Source organism: Heteronotia binoei, chromosome 2 (genome assembly GCF_032191835.1).
Source record: "Heteronotia binoei isolate CCM8104 ecotype False Entrance Well chromosome 2, APGP_CSIRO_Hbin_v1, whole genome shotgun sequence".
NCBI lineage: Eukaryota > Metazoa > Chordata > Lepidosauria > Squamata > Gekkonidae > Heteronotia > Heteronotia binoei.
Window position 1 is genome coordinate 164169423 of NC_083224.1, and position 18822 is coordinate 164188244.

At 45.4% G+C, this 18822-nt stretch overlaps 1 protein-coding gene across 1 annotated transcript; it reads right to left on the reverse strand.

Annotated features, from left to right (window-relative positions):
* Positions 1–359: 359 nt before the first annotated feature.
* RGS21 (regulator of G protein signaling 21) lies at positions 360–13601 on the reverse strand. The gene is made up of 3 exons (XM_060233045.1): positions 13460–13601; positions 9048–9214; positions 360–563 (listed from the first exon to the last, which is right to left on the reverse strand). Exons 1-3 carry the CDS (start codon positions 13599–13601, stop codon positions 360–362), a joined length of 513 nt encoding a protein of 170 aa, XP_060089028.1.
* Positions 13602–18822: the final 5221 nt, after the last annotated feature.

An 18822-nucleotide genomic window follows, 5' to 3' on the forward strand; every position in this document is an offset into this window, starting at 1 on the left:
TCCAGTTCAAACTAGTGACTAGACTCACACAGGGTGTAAACTCCAGTTTATCCGAAAGGTCCTAGGTACAGTGGGCATGAGTCTCCCCATATGCTGTGCCCAATGTCTATCCTACCTGCTGAGGGTGTTTTAAAGTGCTCCTTCAATGTACAAAAATGATAAATATGAAGCTGTCTTAACTATTGTTGCATTAAAATGAGGAATGAAATAAAATTTGATGAGTGGCTGTTTCAAGTTCAGCTTGCAAGCCTAACTATCTGGGAGGCTCATGCCTTACAAAACAAGATAACTGATAACGTTACATCTAGTTGTGAAATGCATCGTTGCACCAAATTCAGAAATGCTTCTGAATTGGTCCTTTACAAAAATGGTAGCCACCTTTTCTGGTTTCCATTCTGTTGCTTGTTTACCAATTCTTTATATGCTTCTGACTTCAGAAACCTTGGGAAACAGTCCTTAGCCATGAGACAGTAGATTAATCTCTGGGCATTGTCAAAACACTGGAGACTAGGTTCAGAAATATTCTGGGTGATGTGGTCTCTGGTACTAAAGTCGATGTTTATCTGCAGGGAATAGAATGACACACATTGTTTATTTTGCTGAAGATCTGTCTGGAAGCCAGAAGCAAATATTATTTGAATTGCTTCCCAGAATATACCCTTTGATGCAAAGTAGCAGGAAGGTTGTGCTTTCGATATCTAGAATATTAAGTATTAATTTTAATTTGATTTCCTACCCTGAAAATGATGCTATTATTGTTTCTTTTTTTCTTCTTCTTCACCTACTTTAGTTTTAAATGCTTAATTTTTTCTAAGTGTACATCAATACAGAAAATGATCTGTCTTTTCATATTGTGGAAAAAAGGTAGTATTTGTCTTATTTTCTTTTAGCTTGCTAAGCTTTGTAAATTGGGTTTCAATGCATATATCCTTCAGGCAAATAAGTATTCAAACAGAATAGAGGAAAATCAGGCATCTCATTCCATCCAGAAAAATGCAAATTGCAGGCATGTGTAGCCTTGATTCACTTTTGGACCATGCAAGGATGGAGCAAATGTTTAACCCTTCAACTCCAGTCTAGTTCATTATTTGGGAAGCTCATACCTTGCTTTATTATTAGCATTTTAATGGGGAAATGGAGGCTGATGTGTTAAGCAACCTCTCTGAGGCAAATTGAGGCTGCACAATTTACAATTTGCATTTTATGGACAGAACAAAAAGGATAACCATTGTCTTGTCTGTTTGAATCTTAAAGAGTTTAACCAGGTCCTTATTTTCTGGTTAAGCCCCACAAAATGGCAACTTAACTGTTAATTCTCAGATAATTGGGTTTTCCAGTGCTTTATGGCTTCCTTCTTGAGTGAGGTTCTTAGTGTGGAACCTGAACTTCTTCCTATGCTGGCTGGGTAATGTAAGAACCCCAGACAACAAGGAAAACTTCCACATAGCAGCTCATTCACATTACAATAGTTTGCTAGTGTCTCACAGTGCTGGTAGGGAGTGGATACCATGACATCTCCCATATAGGTCGTTTTGTAGAAAAATAGGTGGTGGAGCTCATTAGCATATGCTGCCCCCTCACCAGCCAAAAGCAACCTGAAGCAAGAAAGGAGAGCCCTGGGGGAGTGAGGCTGTAAATGTGTATGTGCTGTTTTCCATTTCACAGTGAATGCATAGTATTCCCCAATTTGTTGATTCTTGAACCCATAAAAAGCTGCATTTTTTGCCAGGGGGGGCTACTCTTTGGGAGGATCTGATGCTACTCCCAAATTCTTCCTTGCATTCTTTCTATTCTTTTGTTTGACTTGATAGCCAAGCCAGCAGGCCCGTAGCCATGGGGGGCCCCGGGGGGCCCGGCCTCTCCATTGAACCCCTTTGACCTATATGGCCCCTGGCAGCCCCGCTCTCCGTGGCTCTTGCAGCCCCCACTCTCTCCACCATCACTTCTCTGGCAACCCCCAACCTCCCCACCGCTCTGGCAGCCCCTGCCTTCCTCCATGGTGCCCCCCTCCTCCCTTCCTCCCTCACACCAGGTGAAGCCCTGGCTTCTGGGGCTCTTTCAAGCCCCCTCCCCATCAATCACCTCATAGGCGGGAAAAGCTGTGGGGAGGCTGGCGCTCCTCTGCCGGCCTTCCAGCGCTCTTAAGACCTTTAACACTGGGGTGGCGGTGAAAGGAAGGACCAGCAAGCCCCGGAAAAGTGCCTGCCACCTCTGCTGCTTCCTCCCCATTTCCCTCCCTGGATCACATGGGAAGGGAGGAAGCAGCGGAGGTGGTGGGTGCTTTTCCAGGGCTTGCCGGTCCTTCCTTTCACCACTGCCCCAAAGCTAAAGGTCCGGAGAGCACTGAAAGGTGGGCAGGGGAGCGCTGGCCTCCCCGTGGGTTTTCTCAATCCAATCCAATCCAAATCTTTTTATTGGCATAGAAATAAAAAGTACAGAATAGCAAATTTGCATGGAGTTTCAGCTATAAAAACCAGTCAAACATCAAGAAGGGGAGCTAGTCTTTTGCTCCCTGATTGTTATGGCAGCCAAAAGGTACTTTGCAACTAGGCTTGTGATATGGGGACATTGGTCAGATAGTAGAAAGAAAACTAACTTTGCCTCAGGTAATCCATAAAGATTAGACAGAATAGATTTGATTATACAGTCCTGCATTTCCTCATAAAAATCACAGTGAAGTAAGACATGGGTGACCGTTTCAAGGTGCCTTCCGTTACATGGGCCGACTCTATCCTGGTAAGGAATGTTGGCAAACTTTCCAGACAGTACTGCTGAAGGTAGGACATTGAGTCTTGCTAACATAAAGGAACGGTGTAACTGGGGTGATGTTATCTGAGAAAGGTAGGAAGCAGACAACCCAAGTTCTGGGAAGATACCAAATGCTAAAGGGGAACAAGTTTTATGTCCAGAAGGACAAAGGGACTGTTTCTGAATATCTAAAATCCTCTGTTTCAGGATTCTGAATGCCTGCGTCTCACTTAGCATACCGAGGTTGTCCAGGGGTACACCTACGGAATGTAATTTCTTCTGGATCCGACTATACCAATTGGAAATGAAGGAATCCACTAGCATCATATGGATGTAACTAGCAGGGTCTGCCCTAAAGTGTAGGCATAGCCAAAACTTTATAGTTAGTAGCCATGCTCTGGTCTCAATCAAATGGGTTCCAGTCTCTAGGCACATTGTCGCATAGCTAACACAATTGGGGACCCCCAAAATATGGTGTAAAAACGCTGCCTGTATTTGCTCGTTGGAAATTGAGGGCACAAACCTAAATGGGGATCCCATATAACAACTGAGAAACTGCTTTAGCATTAAAAACACGAATGGCAGCTGGGACAAATTGGTTGTCCTTCTTGTAAAAAAAGCTAACCACCGCAGATGAAGTACACCTTGCTTTGATGACCGCTTGCTTGCGTTGTACTGTCCAGTTATGATTGTATTGGAAAAAGACCTCCAAGTATTTGAAATATTTCATCTGTTTAATATTATTTCCCTTGAGGCACCAGCTTTGTGGTTTCCAGGACTTTGAAAATACTATAATTTTGGATTTTACATAGTTTATAGACAGGAAATTTGTCTCGCAGTATGAAGTAAAAGCAAGTAACAGGCGCTTGAGGCTTTTCTGCGAACGTGACAGTACAACTATATCGCCAGCATAAAGCAATAAAGGGATAACGAACGGCCCAAGTATGGGGGAGTGACCATCAATAGCATTTAGAGAGGGAGCCAGATCATTCAGGAATAAATTAAACAAATAAGGGGCTAGAATACAACCCTGTTTGACTCCCCGATTGGAAATTATCTTTGAAGTCAATGCACCTAGGTTGTTATATCACATTTGACAGCTATTAAGGGAATACATTTTACAAATAAGAAAAAGTAGGCGTTTATCCAGACCAATGATGTCCAATTTGTTCTAGAGAAGATCCCTGGAAATAGAGTCAAATGCCTCTTTTAAATCAAGGAAATAGCAGCTTTTCCTGCCAATCAGGTGACTGGCGGGGGGGGGGGGGGACCTTAAAAGAGCCCCAGAAGCTGGGGCTTCACCGGGTGGGAGGGAGGGAGGGGGAGGTGCCATGGAGGGGGGCAGGGGTCGCCAGAACAGCAGGGAGATCAGGGGCCATTAGAGCAGTGGCAGTGGAGAGAGCGGGGGCCACCAGAGCAAGGGGCCCTCCATCCAAAATTTTATTCAGTGGGCTCCCCCCATTTTCTGGGTACGGGCAAGCCAGTGATTCCAGAATCTGCTGGCCTGCATTGGGCCTGCGGGGGGTGGGATCCTCCCCTGACATCGCTGGTGAAATAATTGCCTGCATCCCATAAGATGGCGACGTTCAAGATGGCGACGAGAACGGGAGCCTGGGTGCTAGGGCTCTGGTTAACTCAGTAACAACTCAGGAATAACAAGCTACTGGTAAACATTACATTATAGCGATAGTGCCTGGAGTGCCTGGAGTAGATAGAGAAGGGGAAGAAATCAACTTACGTCGGGTTGCACCGAGACTGCGGTGGTCTTCCCATCACATGAGAGGCAAACTGGGAGCGCTGCTGCTAGCTGCGACTAACCGCTGGCCGGGTCGGCATGGAGGTGGGGCGCAGCTGCGGGCTGAAGTGCGCAGAGCGGCCGGAGAGAGCGGGGGAGGCCAAAGGGAGAGTGCCGTGCATGGCTGCGAGAGCGCGGACAATAACGCACTCGAGATGACAAGAGTACAGCGCGGTGCAACTGTAGCCGCTGCGGATGGAGCCAATGGGATTGTGGGGGTGACGAGGTCGCAGTCGCTAAAAGAGCTCAGCCAAACCCAACTGCCAGGAGCCCCACGACCAGGAAGCCCTGTACGGGGCAAACGGTGTGCAGAGGCCTGGTGTGCCGGGTGCAGGGGGCTGCATTACATCCTGAGGTGGCGACGGTGGAACCAGAATCCCCTCTCAATTGGGACTCACAAGGGCTCAACCCGGACTGCTAGGAGGACACAGGGGAAGTTCCATTTCTTCCTGGGTCGCCTGAGCTATTGGGGTGAACTGGGCTTTTGGACAACAATCTGCATTGGCAGAAACTCTGGCCACAGGTTAAGAATACTCATGAGCACTAGCACTTTAAGAACTGTATCTGAAAGATTACCACCTAATTGGTAGCTTTGACTTCCACTCTCCACTGAGACAAGCAGTTTATATTGCTGGCAACTATAGAGACTGAAATTATTTAGTTAATTAATTAGTGATTTTATTAATTGTTTAGCGCTGAGGGTTATTTATTTATTAGCAGATTAATGTTGAGGGGTGAAATTGGGGGGCTTATTTATTAATGTGCTATTGATGTTTTAAAGTTAGCTAATCAATTGGAGGAGGTTTAGGGTTGGGGTTTTTAAAATTAATTAGCTATGGATTAAATTAATAGTGGACCGGCAATTTCAGGGATGAAGTAGAAGAAGGGGAGGGAGGTTAAGATTAGGATAATATAGGTGTGGGGAGAAGACAACTCGGTATTAGTGGAGGACATACCGGGCACAGGTGAGATGTCTGACCTGGGGATCCCAGTGCTCACGGGGAGGGCAAGGTATGATGGTGGGAGCAGACGGAATGATAAGGGAAGGAGGCGGAGACAAAACAGAGCTCGGCCCCCTTCCGGCCTGCGTCCCATCCCGACAGTGACAGGTAGTGGGGCTAAGAGGAATAGCCCATCTCCGTCATTGGTGTTATGTAACGCCAGGTCCATAAACAATAAGACCTCAATCCTTAGGGAATTCCTGCTTAAGCAGGATATGGACCTGGCTTGCGTGACCGAGACCTGGGTGCAAGATGGGGAGACGGTGGCTCTCTCCCAGATGACACCCATGGGTTATTCAGTCTTTTACCAATCACGGACAAATGGGTGGGGGGGGGAGGGGTGGCGCTATTCATACGGGAGGATTACTCCTTCAGGGCTCTCCCGGCCCCAACAATCAATGGTTTAGAATGTGCCGGTTTGGCGTGGGATGTGGGGAAGGGGTTGGCGATTTGGCTGGTGTACCATCCACCTAATGCACCGGCCAACGCCTTACCATCCCTGATGGAGGCCGTGGCAAGCTGGGTGTTGGAACCCAAGGCTTATGGTCTTGGATGATTTCAATGTCCATGCGGATGACATGGCCTACAATCGGGTGATGGATCTAGTGTCTTCCATGGCGACACTGGGACTCTCCCAATTTGTTACCACTCCCACGCATCAAGCCGGGCACATGTTAGATTTGATCTTTGCGTCCGGGATTTTGGTGGACAACATTGCTGTAGAAGCGGTGCTATGGTTGGATCATCTAGCCCTCAAGGCCTGTGTGGGTGCGCTGCCCCAACCCTGTATGGGCGGCGAGCCTATTTTGGCTTGCCCGCGGAGTCTGATGGACCCTGAGCGGTTCCAAATGGCTCTGCGGGACCCCTGGCCCCCTAGCGATTCCCTTGATGACCTGGTAGAGGCTTGGCATGACAGGCTATCCAGGGCCATCAACGAGATCACACCTTGGCGTCCTCTGCGTTCCCATAATAGGCTGGCTCCATGGTACACCTCGGAGCTACAGCAGCTGAAACAGGGACTCAGACGACTAGAGAGGCAGTGATGGCATACTCGTGATGAAGCGACGAGAACATCCTACAGAACGTTTATGAAGTCTTATGAGATGGCAGTCAAGGCCACAAAGAAAGACTACTTTGTGGCTAGGGTTGCGTCTGCAAATTCACGCCCGGCACAATTATTTAAGATAATTGAGAATTTGACAACTCTGCCTCAAGGCAGACCAGATGTGAGGGAATTAGAAATAGGCTGTGAGGCTTTTGCGAAATTTTTTGCCGACAAAATCTTGTCGCTCCGCCAGGACTTTTCCGCCATGTTGGATACAGTATAAGAACTTGAGGCTCCGTGCCTGTCTTCTGATTTCGTCTTGGACCACTTTGACACACTTAGCCTGGGGGAAGTCGATGGAATTCTTTTTACTGTACACCCTACAACTTGCGATCTTGACCCATGCCCCTCCTGGCTAATTAAATCTTGCCAGAGGGAGCTTAGATATCCTGTACGGGATATCATAAATAGATCCCTCTTGGAAGGGCAATTTCCAACATCCTTGAAAGAGGCTATGGCTCGCCCTCTCTTGAAAAAAAGTACAGCAGATCCGGCCGAATTGGCAAATTACCAACCGGTCTCGAACTTACCATTCTTAGGTAAAGTTATTGAGAGGGCAGTGGCGTTACAGTTGCAGAATTTCCTGGATGACACTTCCACCTTAGATTCCCACCAGTCCGGCTTTCGTCCGGGTCATGGGACGGAGGCAGTGCTGGTTGCCTTGGTGGATGACCTCCAGCGGCATCTGGATTGAGGCGGCGTGGCGGTGCTGATGTTGTTAGATCTGTCGGCTGCATTCAACACGGTCGACCATTGGCTACTGACCCGCCGGCTCGCCGACACAGGGATTAGGGGGTCGGCCTTACAGTGGCTTTCCTCCTTCCTTGACGGACGGGGACAAAGGGTGGTAATTGGGGGAGAGCTGTCCCGGAGGCACTCACTAGTGTGTGGGCTGCCACAAGGTGCAGTTCTCTCTCCGATGTTATTTAACATCTACATGCGCCCCCTTGCCCAGATTGCTCGGAGGTTCGGGCTTGGGTGCAACCAATATGCAGATGACACCCAGCTCTATCTACTAATGGACAGCCGGCCTGACTGTGTCCCGGAAAACCTGGACCTAGCATTGCAGGCCGTGGCAGGTTGGCTCAGGCTGAGTGGGTTGAAGTTGAATCCATCGAAGACAGAGGTCCTTTGCTTGGGCCGCAGTGCCCCGGGAAGGGAAATCCCTCTTCCGGTTTTTGACGGTGTGCCGCTGAAATCGGCCCATAGGGTCAAGAGCTTGGGGGTTCTTCTGGAGCCTTCATTATCAATGGAGGCACAGATAGCGGCCACTGCCAAGTCTGCGTTTTTTCATCTTCGACGGGTGAAGCAGTTGGCCCCCTTCCTTGGGCGCCGGGACCTAGCAACGGTGATCCATGCAACGGCCACCTCGAGACTGGACTACTGTAACACCCTCTACTTGGGGCTGCCCTTGTGCCAAACCCAGAGGCTGCAGCTAGTGCAGAACGCGGCGGCTAGGCTGTTGTTGGGACTCCCAAGATGGGAGCACATATGGCCGGGGCTGCACGGAGTGCACTGGCTGCCAGTGGTGTACCAAGTTCGTTACAAAGTGCTGGTTATTACCTTTAAAGCCCTATATGGCCGAGGACCTGCCTACTTGAGGGACCATCTCTCCCCATACGAACCCCAGAGAGCTCTGAGGTCAGCTGGAAAGAACCAGCTGAATATCCCTGGGCCAAGCGAGGCCAGATTGAAGACTACTCGGGATCGGGCCTTCTCCATTGCAGCTCCACTACTGTGGAACCAATTCCCGGAGGAGGTGCGGGCCCTGCGGTGTCTAGACCAATTCCGCAGGGCCTGCAAGACCTACCTCTTTAAAATAGCCTTCACTTAATACCGAGCCAAGAAAGATTTGCTGGATATGTTTTAGCCACTGAATTTTATAGAAGATCTGAGTCATAGCACCATAATGTTAATTTTAATACAAGTTGATTTAATGATGGTTTTATATAATTGTAATTATCGTGAATTATGGTTTTATTGTACATTGTATTTATATGTTGTGAGCCTCCCTGAGCCTGCCTCGGTGGGGAGGGCGGGATATAAATAAAAAGTATTGTTATTATTGAATGACTGGCAAGGCACAGCACAGATCCCCACCCCCATTAAGGTCATAACTCCAGCTCCACCTCTTCCTGTCATGTGATACCTTGCCATGTGCTTATATGGCTCAGTAAATTATGTACTGCCACCTGGCTATTAAAGGTGGGTCCTGAATCTAGAAAAGTTGAAGATCACCATAGCGTGGATATGTTGGTCTTTCCCTTAGAACCTAGCAGGAGCTCAATATATGCAAACATCAGATGTATGCCCTTACCAGCTATTCATGAAAGTTGGTATCCTCAGTACTGCAGCTATTACTGAAATCAATCTTTAAAAGAACACATAAATTGATTACCTCTTTTGGAGCATCTGCCTGGATAAAATCTGAATAAATCTTTTGAGCCTTTGAGGCAATCTTAGCTGCCGACTTTGTTTTCTTGAAGTCCTCACAGGCCAGCCAGAATTCAATGTTTTCCTCACTGTACTCTGATTTCAGGAAAGCCCTGAAGGCAGCCAGACCATCTGTAGAAATATGACAAGCAGACTGAGAAATCTACAATCCAATGAGTCATAGGTGGAATGGAGGGAGTCTAGCAATGGTTCCATTGGCTTCCGGTCATGCAGTTTCATTAATCACTGCAGGTTTTGGGGCATGGGTTTATACGGGCTGTTCATTTGATATGTAGACTTTGCTTCTCCCTCTTTAGATATGACTTTTGCATGCTAAATGCTGTTCGGGAGATAATAGGAATTTCAGACAATAAGAAGACTTATGACTGGACATAATGAGAGCCAGGACCGGATCTACATGTTTTTTGAGGGGGGGGCAAAATTAAAAAATGGTGCCCCCTTATAGGCCCATTCTGCCTTATGGGCCCATAGAATAGAATTGACTCCATACCCAGTTTGGTGCCCCCCCTCTGGAGGCGCCCGGGGCAGGCACCCCTCTCTGCCCCCCCTAGATCCGGCCCTGCTGGGAGCACATAATATCTGTGATCCTCCTGATACATGTGTTGTCTGAAAGGGTGTGGACTCTACACACACCTACAACCTCTATACACATTGCACAACCCCTGATATGTCATAATTTTGATTTGTGTATACCAAAGCTGAAAATCTGCATGTTGCCCATTTTGGACAACATGGTGACCATATTTTTTTGGGAAGATCTATCTACGGTTGCCAATCTCTTGATATGCATGGACTGTTAATGCCTGATATGGACTCCAGTTAATCACATGATTCTTGTGCAAATTATGCATAGTCAAAAGTTTTGTGATTCTCTAATGCCCAGTGACTAGAAAGAGGTGAATTCAGGGCTAAACTAGATATTACATTTTAAATGGGCTGAGGGACCTCTCATTCCCTTTAGTCAAGATGACAGCTTCTGGGAACTAATTTTCCAAGTGCTGCAGAGGCCCTGTCTGTTAATTATGGATTAAAAGTAGGCTAAATGGCAGGAAGCTGAGGGTCAGAATAAGCTGACGATTCTCGGAGGAAAGTGAACAATGGGGCTACCACAAGGATCAGTTTGGGGACCACTGCTATTCAATTTGTTTTGGGATTGGGGGTGGCCAAGTTTGCAGATAATACCAGATTGTACAGGATGGTGAAAACCAAGGCAAATTGTGAAGAGCTACAGAAGAATCTCTCTAAATTGGGTGAGTGGCCAACAACATGGCAACTGAAATTCAACGTGGGTAACTGTAATGAACATATATGAACATATGAAGTGGCCTTTATACTGAATCAGACCCTCAGTCCATCAAAGTCAGCATTGTCTACTCAGACTGGCAGCGGCTCTCCAGGGTCTCAGGCAGAGGTTTTTCATGCCTATTTGCCTGGACCCTTTTTAGTTGGAGATGCCAAGGATTGAACCCAGGTTTCCAAGCAGATGCTCTACCACTGAGCCACCATCCCTCCCCTAAATATCACCCCCACCCCAATTTTAAATGTATACATATACTGATGGGGTCTGAACTGGCTTAGAGTGACATTGAAAGATCTTGGGGTTCTAGTGAAAGTTCAATGAAAATATCAACCCCAGTGTGTGGCAGCAGCAGAAAGGAAAAGTTTCATACTAGGAATTATTAGAAAGGGATTGAAAATGAAATGGGCAATATTGGAATGCTCCTCTATAGACTTATGGTGCAGACTCCTTTGGAATACTATGCAAAGTTCTGGTCAGTATATCTCAAAAAAGAACATTGCAGAGCTGGAAAAATACAGAAGAGAAGCAACCAAGACGATTAGGGGGTTGGAGCACCTTTCCTATGAGGACAGGGTCAAGATTCAAGGACTTTTCAGTTTAGAAAAGATGGCTAAAGGGAGATATGATACAGAGGTTTATAAAATTAGGCATGGAGCGGAGAAAATGGATAGAGGGAGCTTTTTTCTCTCTTCCCCATAATACTAGGACTCTAGGGCACCCAGTGAAACTTTTGAGAAATCACATTAGAACAGACAAGAAAATACTTTTACTCAACTAGTGGTGGTAGTGATGGCCACAAGAACAGGCAGCTTTACAAGCAGATCAGATAGATTAATGGAGGGGAGGTCCCTCAGTTTCTATTAGCAGACTAGCTGAGGTGACTGAATGGAGCCTCCATATACAAAGGAAGAAAACTTCTGAAGACTAGCGCTGGGAGGCAATGGAAGGAGAGGTCCTCAGCCTGTATGTCCTAATTGCTTGGCCTTTCAGGGAAACTGTTGTTCACTGTGTAGAACAGTATGCCAAACTAGATGGACCACTGGTCTGATCCAGCAGACTCTTCTTATGTTCTTAAGAGACATAAATGGGCAATACAGGTTCTGCCATTGGTGCATTCACACACATTAAATAATGCACTTTGCAATTGGGTTTTCACTGTGTGAGAACAGCAAAATCCACTTGCAAACAGTCACTATGTGAAAGCACCCATTGTTAGTTAAATACACCAGAATTGCTTTGGGCAATTCAGCTTCCTAAGAACATTTGAGGGGGAGCAACTTTCTAGTTATTGTGGGAAATAGAATGCTTTGAAATGTGTGAGTAACACCTGGTAAAACCTCAGAAACTGGCTGGGTTGCCAGAGTTTTTATTGACCTGGGGATGGGCCTTTATGGCACCACATACCTCCATGCTCCTTCCCAAGAGTAATAGAAGCAGCATAACTGGGCTGCTACCCAATTAAAGAAATCACAGTTAATTAATCATATGAGTTTAAATTGAGTACCTGATTAATTAATCAAATCTGCATAAATCTGCAATAGCATAAAACAACTGCTCTTTTAGAAAGCATTACATTTTCGTTTTCAGACAATGGATGCACATTTTTGTAAGCGTTTGTATAAAAACTAATGAACAATTTAAACGCATGTGTTACCAGATTTTTAAATTGATTGTCCTAATAGGTAGATCAGCTAACAGTGCAATCCTATGGAAAGTGACTAGCTTAAGCCCATGAAAATCAATTTTTACTGATATTAGTTTTGTTTAAAATTCACCTCTCCTCCAAGGAGAGTTTCTATGCAGCATTATCCACAGTGAAGTTGTTGCAGAGTGGCGATCTGAACTCCAGTCTCCCCAGGCCTAGTCCAAAACTCTATCTAGCACTCTACACTGGTTTCTACCGCTAGGGTTGCCAAGTCCAATTTAAGAAATATCTGGGGACTTTGGGGGTGGAGTCAGGAGACTTTGGGAGTGGAGCCGGGAGACATTGGGGACGGAGCCAAGAGCAAGGGTGTGACAAGCATACTTGAACTTCAAGGGAGTTCTGGCCATCACATTTAAAGGGACTGCACATCTTTTTAAATGCCTTCCTTCCACAGGAAATAATGAAGGATAGGGGCACCTTCTTTTGAGGCTCATAGAATTGGACCCCCGGTCCAATCTTTTTGAAACTTGGGAGGTATTTTGGGGAGAGGCACTAGATGCTATACTGAAAATTTGGTGCCTCTATCTCAAAAAACAGCCCCCCCAGAGCCCCCGATATCCACAGATCAATTCCCCATCATTCCTTATGGGAATCATTCATGGAGGTGCATGATGGCTGTGGGGGTGGGGCTTCCCCTGCTGGTCAGCTGGCTGGGGGAGGGGGGAAGCTTTTAAAACCGGGGGATCTCCCTCTGGGACCTGGGGATAGGGAAGCCTAACCGCAAGTGCCCACACAGCTCTGAAAATTGTACCAGCTGAGTTGACAGGTGAATACTTTTACTTTCTTTATGGGGTCCAGAACCAAACTGAAACAACAGCAGCAACAAAAATATAATGCAAATCAGATCTGTCCAGTGATTTGATAGCACACAACTTCTGCTGCTACCTGCCAGCCTCTGCTGCTGCCAGAATGAATAGGGGGGAGTGGATGAGGGAAGAAGTCCTTGTGGATTTGTCAGTGTCACTTCCAGCTAAAACCACGGCTTTTTTTGAGCAGGAATGCAATTCCGACTGGCTTGGCACCAGGGGTGTGGCTTTATATGCAAATGAGTTCCTGCTGGCTAAAACCTTGGCTAAAACCCAGAAGTGACATCACCAAACAAACTAAGATTTTACCAGCCTAGAGATTAGCAAAATCCTAGAGCATCTATGTCACTTTCAGGTTTTAGCTGGAAGTAATGACAGCACATACGCAATGACAACTCTACACAGAACACTGCTTTTCTGCTGAAACTAAACAGACCTTTCCCCTGGAGAACAGGGTGGGAACTGCATTTGAACAGCTTTGAAAACTGTGGAGAATGGATAGCGTACAGTATTATCATGGTTACCTTCGCACTGGCAAGTCTTACCTTTATTAGCTAGTAGTGTATCCACAGACTCCATCCATGCCATTGTTTCCCTGGAGGCTGACCTGGGAAAACAACAGCTATCCTTGAAAATAGCATTGTGGTCTTTTGCCAGTGCAGTCAGCTGACAGACTCTATGCGGCATATATATTCATAGCTATTGTATCAACACGGCAGAGTTGAGGGTCATTTTCAGTGTCACACTGTACACTGACCTGCAAAAACACCTTCCCGTGCAGATAACGCTATGGGGTGTTGAATGCAATTTGACACAGGTTTCTAGATTATTAGTCTAGAAGAGAGTAGTAATAAAGCATGCAGTTGGATGAACAATAAAACTCAGGAGAGGTATCACTGATTTTTCAGTAGAGACTTGCAGAATACCATCTCTGCACTCAATGGGCTAACCATTAATTTATATGATCTTTTTGCTACCGATGACTAGAGCTATCTAAAAGGTTATCATGCTAACACTGGAGTGATAAATGGGCTATTTCTCAAGTTCTTCCTGGTATTAAAAATGGTTTGCTTCACAATTTTGGTTCTTAACAAGATTTTGATTAAGTATTTGTTAAAGCAGTAATAGAATTCCCTCTCCCCCCCGCCTCATTTTGTTTCCTGCTGGTGTCAGGAGGAGCTGTCTTGCCCCATCTCTGAGAAAGCACAAAGAATCCAATTAGCTCAATATATTCTCCGCTCAGGTCAGATTTATCTAAATCTAGGAACTTGTCAGGGCAGAATAAGATCTTTTCCAAACTAGTTAATAATTTTAACTGCTTTCTGCTTCCAAAGAGGCATTCCCTTGGGCTTGATGTATGTGCTATCAGGCTTGAAGCATATAGTCTGTGAGAATCTGAGGTTATCCATAATCCCACTGGCATCCCCAATTCATTTGTTACATAAATCTTCGACTATGCAGTGTTTCTAAAGAAGAGGTGTTAATTTCTTTTAATGCTTCCTCCAATAGTTTCACCATCTATTTCTAAGTAGGTGGCTTGCTGGAGAGCAGCATAGATTGCCAGTGCGTCCCAGGAGTACCCGTGGCAAAACAAATGGTTGCTGAAGAAGAATTTCTGTGTTGGCACCAAAAGATGTTTAACACATCACATTTTCTGTACATAGAGATAATCTTGATGCAGGCCATGTATCAGCAATTGCTGGCTGTTGACCCAAATCTGCTCCATTGAATAATACGGTCTGGCCTTGTAGTTGCCAGTTGAAGGATGCATGGGCGAAAGTAATTTTTTTACTGCTATGGTATGGCTGCCAGCTTCCAGGTGGTAGCTGCAGATCTCCTGCCACTGCAGATCAGTTAATTCTGGAGAAAACGAACAATTTGGAAATAGGACTCTGTGGCATTATGCCCCCAATCCCTCTCTCCACAAGCTCCACCTCCAAAATTTCCAAGTATTTCCCAAACCTTAGCTGGCAACCTTACACTATGGTCTCTCTCAGGGACTGGAAGCAGAAGATGGGAGAAACCACTTCAGCTCTTTTCTTTCCAGTACTTTGTATCAACTTGTATTGGCAGACTTTTATCCCTAGACAAGAAAGACTGGAAGGTGTGGTCATGAACCTTGGTAATAGTTAAAGCAGGGCTCTAGGCGGCAGCCTTCCATTGCCTTTTTTTTTTTTTTTTGTGCTACTCCAGTCAAACCAATATAGGGTTACTAGGTTCCCTTGCCCATCCAGCAGGGAGATTTGGGAGGCATTCCAGGGGTGGGTGGGGATGTTGCACGGGGTTGCCCTTTTTTCTAGGGCAAACTCTATGCTTAGAATCATAGAATCATAGAGTTAGAAGGGACCTCCAGGTTCATCTAGTCCAACCCCCTGCACAATGCAGGAAGCTCAGAAATACAAACCCTTAATTCACAGGATCTTCATTGCTGTCAGATGGCCATCTAGCCTCTGTTTAAAAGCCTCCAAGGAAGGAGAGCCCACCACCTCCTGAGGAAGCCTGTTCCACTGAACTGCTCTAACGGTCAGGAAGTTCTTCCTAATGTTGAAGCAGAAACTATTTTGATTTAATTTCAACCCATTGGTCCTGGTCCTACCTTCTGGGGCCACAGAACACAATTCCACACCATCCTCTATATGACAGCCCTTCAGGTACTTGAAGATGGTGATTATATCACCTCTCAGCCGCCTCCTCTCCAGGCTAAACATGCCCAGCTCCTTCAACCTTTCTTCATAGGACTTGGTCTCCAGACCCCTCACCATCTTCGTTGCCCTCCTCTTGACCCATTCCAGCTTGTCTATATCCTTCTTAATATGTGGTGCCCCAAACGGAACACAATTCTCCCAGTGAGGTCTTACCAGAGCAGAGCAAAGTGATACCATCACTTCACATGATCTGGATGCTATACTTCTGTCGATAGAGCCCAAAATTGCATTTGCCTTTTTAGCCACCATATCACACTGTTGACTCATGTTCAGCATATGGTCCACTAAGACCCCTAGATCCTTTTCACACATACTACTGCTAAGACAAGTCTCTCCCATTTTATGGCTATGCATTGGATTGTTCCTACCGAAATGCAGAACTTTACATTTATCCCTGTTAAAATTCATTTTATTGATTTTAGCCCAGTTTTCCAGCCTGTCAAGATCATTCTGTATCCTGTTTCTGTCTTCTACTCGCAACCCCTCCCAATTTAGTATCACCAGCAAATTTAATAAGCATTCACTCTGTTCCTTCATCCAAATCATTTACAAAGCTGTTGAACAAAACAGGTCCCAGGACAGATCCTTGAGGCATTCCACTTGTCACTCCTCTCCAAGAAAATGAGGAACCATTCACAAACACTCTTTGGGTGCGATCTGTCAACCAGTTACAGATCCACCTAATGGTAACAGAATCCAAACCACATTTTACCAACTTGTCAACAAGGATAGTATGTGGAACCTTATCAAAAGCTTTACTGAAATCAAGATAAACGATGTCTACAGCATTCCCCTGATACAGCAAGGTAGTCACTTTCTCAAAAAAAGAGATCAGATTAGTCTGACATGACTTGTTCTTGAGAAACCCATGCTGGCTCTTAATGATCACATCCATTCTTTCTAAATGTTCCAGGACTGACTGATGATTTGTTCTAAAACTTTTCCAGATATAGACATCAAGCTGACAAGTTGGTAGTTACCTGGATCCTCCTTTTTCCCTTTCCTGAAGATGGGGACAACATTCGCTCGCCTCCAATCTTCCAGTACCTCTCCTGTTCTCCAAGAATTCTCAGAAATAATAGCCAGAGGCTCAAAAATTACATCCGCAAGATCTTTTAGAACCCTTGGATGCAGTTCATCTGGCCCTGAGGACTTAGTTTCATTTAAAGAAACTAGGTGTTTATGTACTACCCCTATGCTGATCCTAGGTTGGAACTCCATACTATTCACAAAAAAGGGTCTAAATCTCTTCCTCAAAATTACAGACCAGTTAGTTTCCTTGACATAGCTGCTAAGCTATATAGTAAACACCTGCTGCCTAAACTTGAGGACTGGGTGGTTGAGAATCAAATTATTCACCCTGTCCAAGCAGGTTTCCGGAAAGAATTCAGTACCATTGATCACTGCCAAACACTCCATCAATTGGCCTTTTTGGGTGTTCAAGGCCCTTTGAAGACTTTATATGTAGCTTTTGTTGATCTGGCTGCCGCCTTCGACTCAGTTGGTAGGAGCTGATTGTGTTCTAAACTTGTGGATATGAATATTGATAACTTCCTACTATTTCTGCTCCAAAAGCTAATAAAAGATACATATGCCCAAATCAGAGTTGGAACTTCTGGCTCCCTCACTGGCAGAATTCCGATTTGGAAAGGGGTGAAGCAGGATTGCGTGCTGACCCCTAACCCAGTAGTTGAACAAGGGTGAAATGGATAGAAGAGTATATCCAGTCATACATGGATTAGTGTATGAGTTTATTTTGACATCATATTGCTTTGGGGGAAGCCAGTGCTTTTCAAGCCAGTAGCAGTGAATATGAGTCAGGATTTACCAAAGCTTAGGCCCTGGACTTGTTTTCATTGTCAAAAAATTATTTAGCAGAGAACTCATCAGAACATGTTCAGTTTGATGTTCTCCCACTAGACTGGAGCCACAACCAACTAGTACATATCTGTGATGAATTAGAGAGAGTTTTGGGCCAGAAGCTGAAGTTTCCAGTAAGGCAAGAGCCACAATGCATCTTATTTAATACACGAAGTAATGCAGTGAAGGATTTAAATCCACAGCTATATTCTAGGATGGTGGTGCTCTAAATAAGGGTCGCTCAAACTTGTTGAACCTGTTGGGGTCAGTATTTCTTCATTCAGTAGTGAATGTCTCACCCAGTGGAGGTGGACAGGGTCCTATATCCTGCTGAGGATCAGCCAGGCTGAGATTTTCCTCCTCTAGTTTATTTGGGGTTTTGTACACTTTTGCCTCCAGTGGGCTCAGGACAGTATTCATCTTTCACTTTATCCTCATAAAAATCCTGGGAGGTAGGGTTGGCTGAGAGAGAATGAATGGCACAAGTTGACCTTGTACATTGCCTGCCAGGTGAGGATTTGAACCCAGGTCTCTCTAATCCTAGTCCATTACTTTAATGCCCACAACACTGGTGTGTTTTCCTTCAGGGGAAACAGGGAGGGGAGACAAATCAACCTGATTATACTCTAGTTTGCCACTGTGGCTTTTGTATCTTTAATTAGCTTTAATAAAGACATTGAGTGGTCTATTGCATACTGTGGCAAACTGGAATTGCTCTCTCTCTCATCTATCTAGTTTTTTGTTTGGGTTGTGTACCTGTTAGAGAGTCATATGGAACATGTATGCTCTAGGGGTTGCTTTCCAGTTGGCTAAGCATCACGGCTATTATAGTTCATATGAGTCTCAGACACCCTATGTACAACAGATGGGCAGGAGCATGCAAGGCTTCTGGGTAGGCTGCAGGCCTCTGTCATGAACCACACTATCTCTGATCTCCTTCATCCTCCAGCTGAGGCAATGTGGGTGTAGTGATAAGGCCCATTTTGCCTTGGGAGGGTTGCATAGAGGTCCCTAGCCAGTGAGGGGACAGAATATTTAGAAGGAGCTGACATTTAACTTGTGTTAAAATAATGTGCTAGACGTACAATGTGGGCAAACCTACTAAAAGTAAAGACTAAAGAGAATATCACTGTTGCATAATTAATGATCACTGTAGTGACAGTAAAGCACCTCTTCGGTACATAGGGGAGTACTTGTAAAGCTATAGGGGAGCACGTGTCCTTTTGAAAACTAATGAAAGATAAAGGCTGATGCAAACTTAATATGTTCCCTGTTGCTTTTTATGAGGTGGGATGCTGGACAGAAGAAGATTGCTAAAGCTGACATTGGTGTTTGGAAAATTA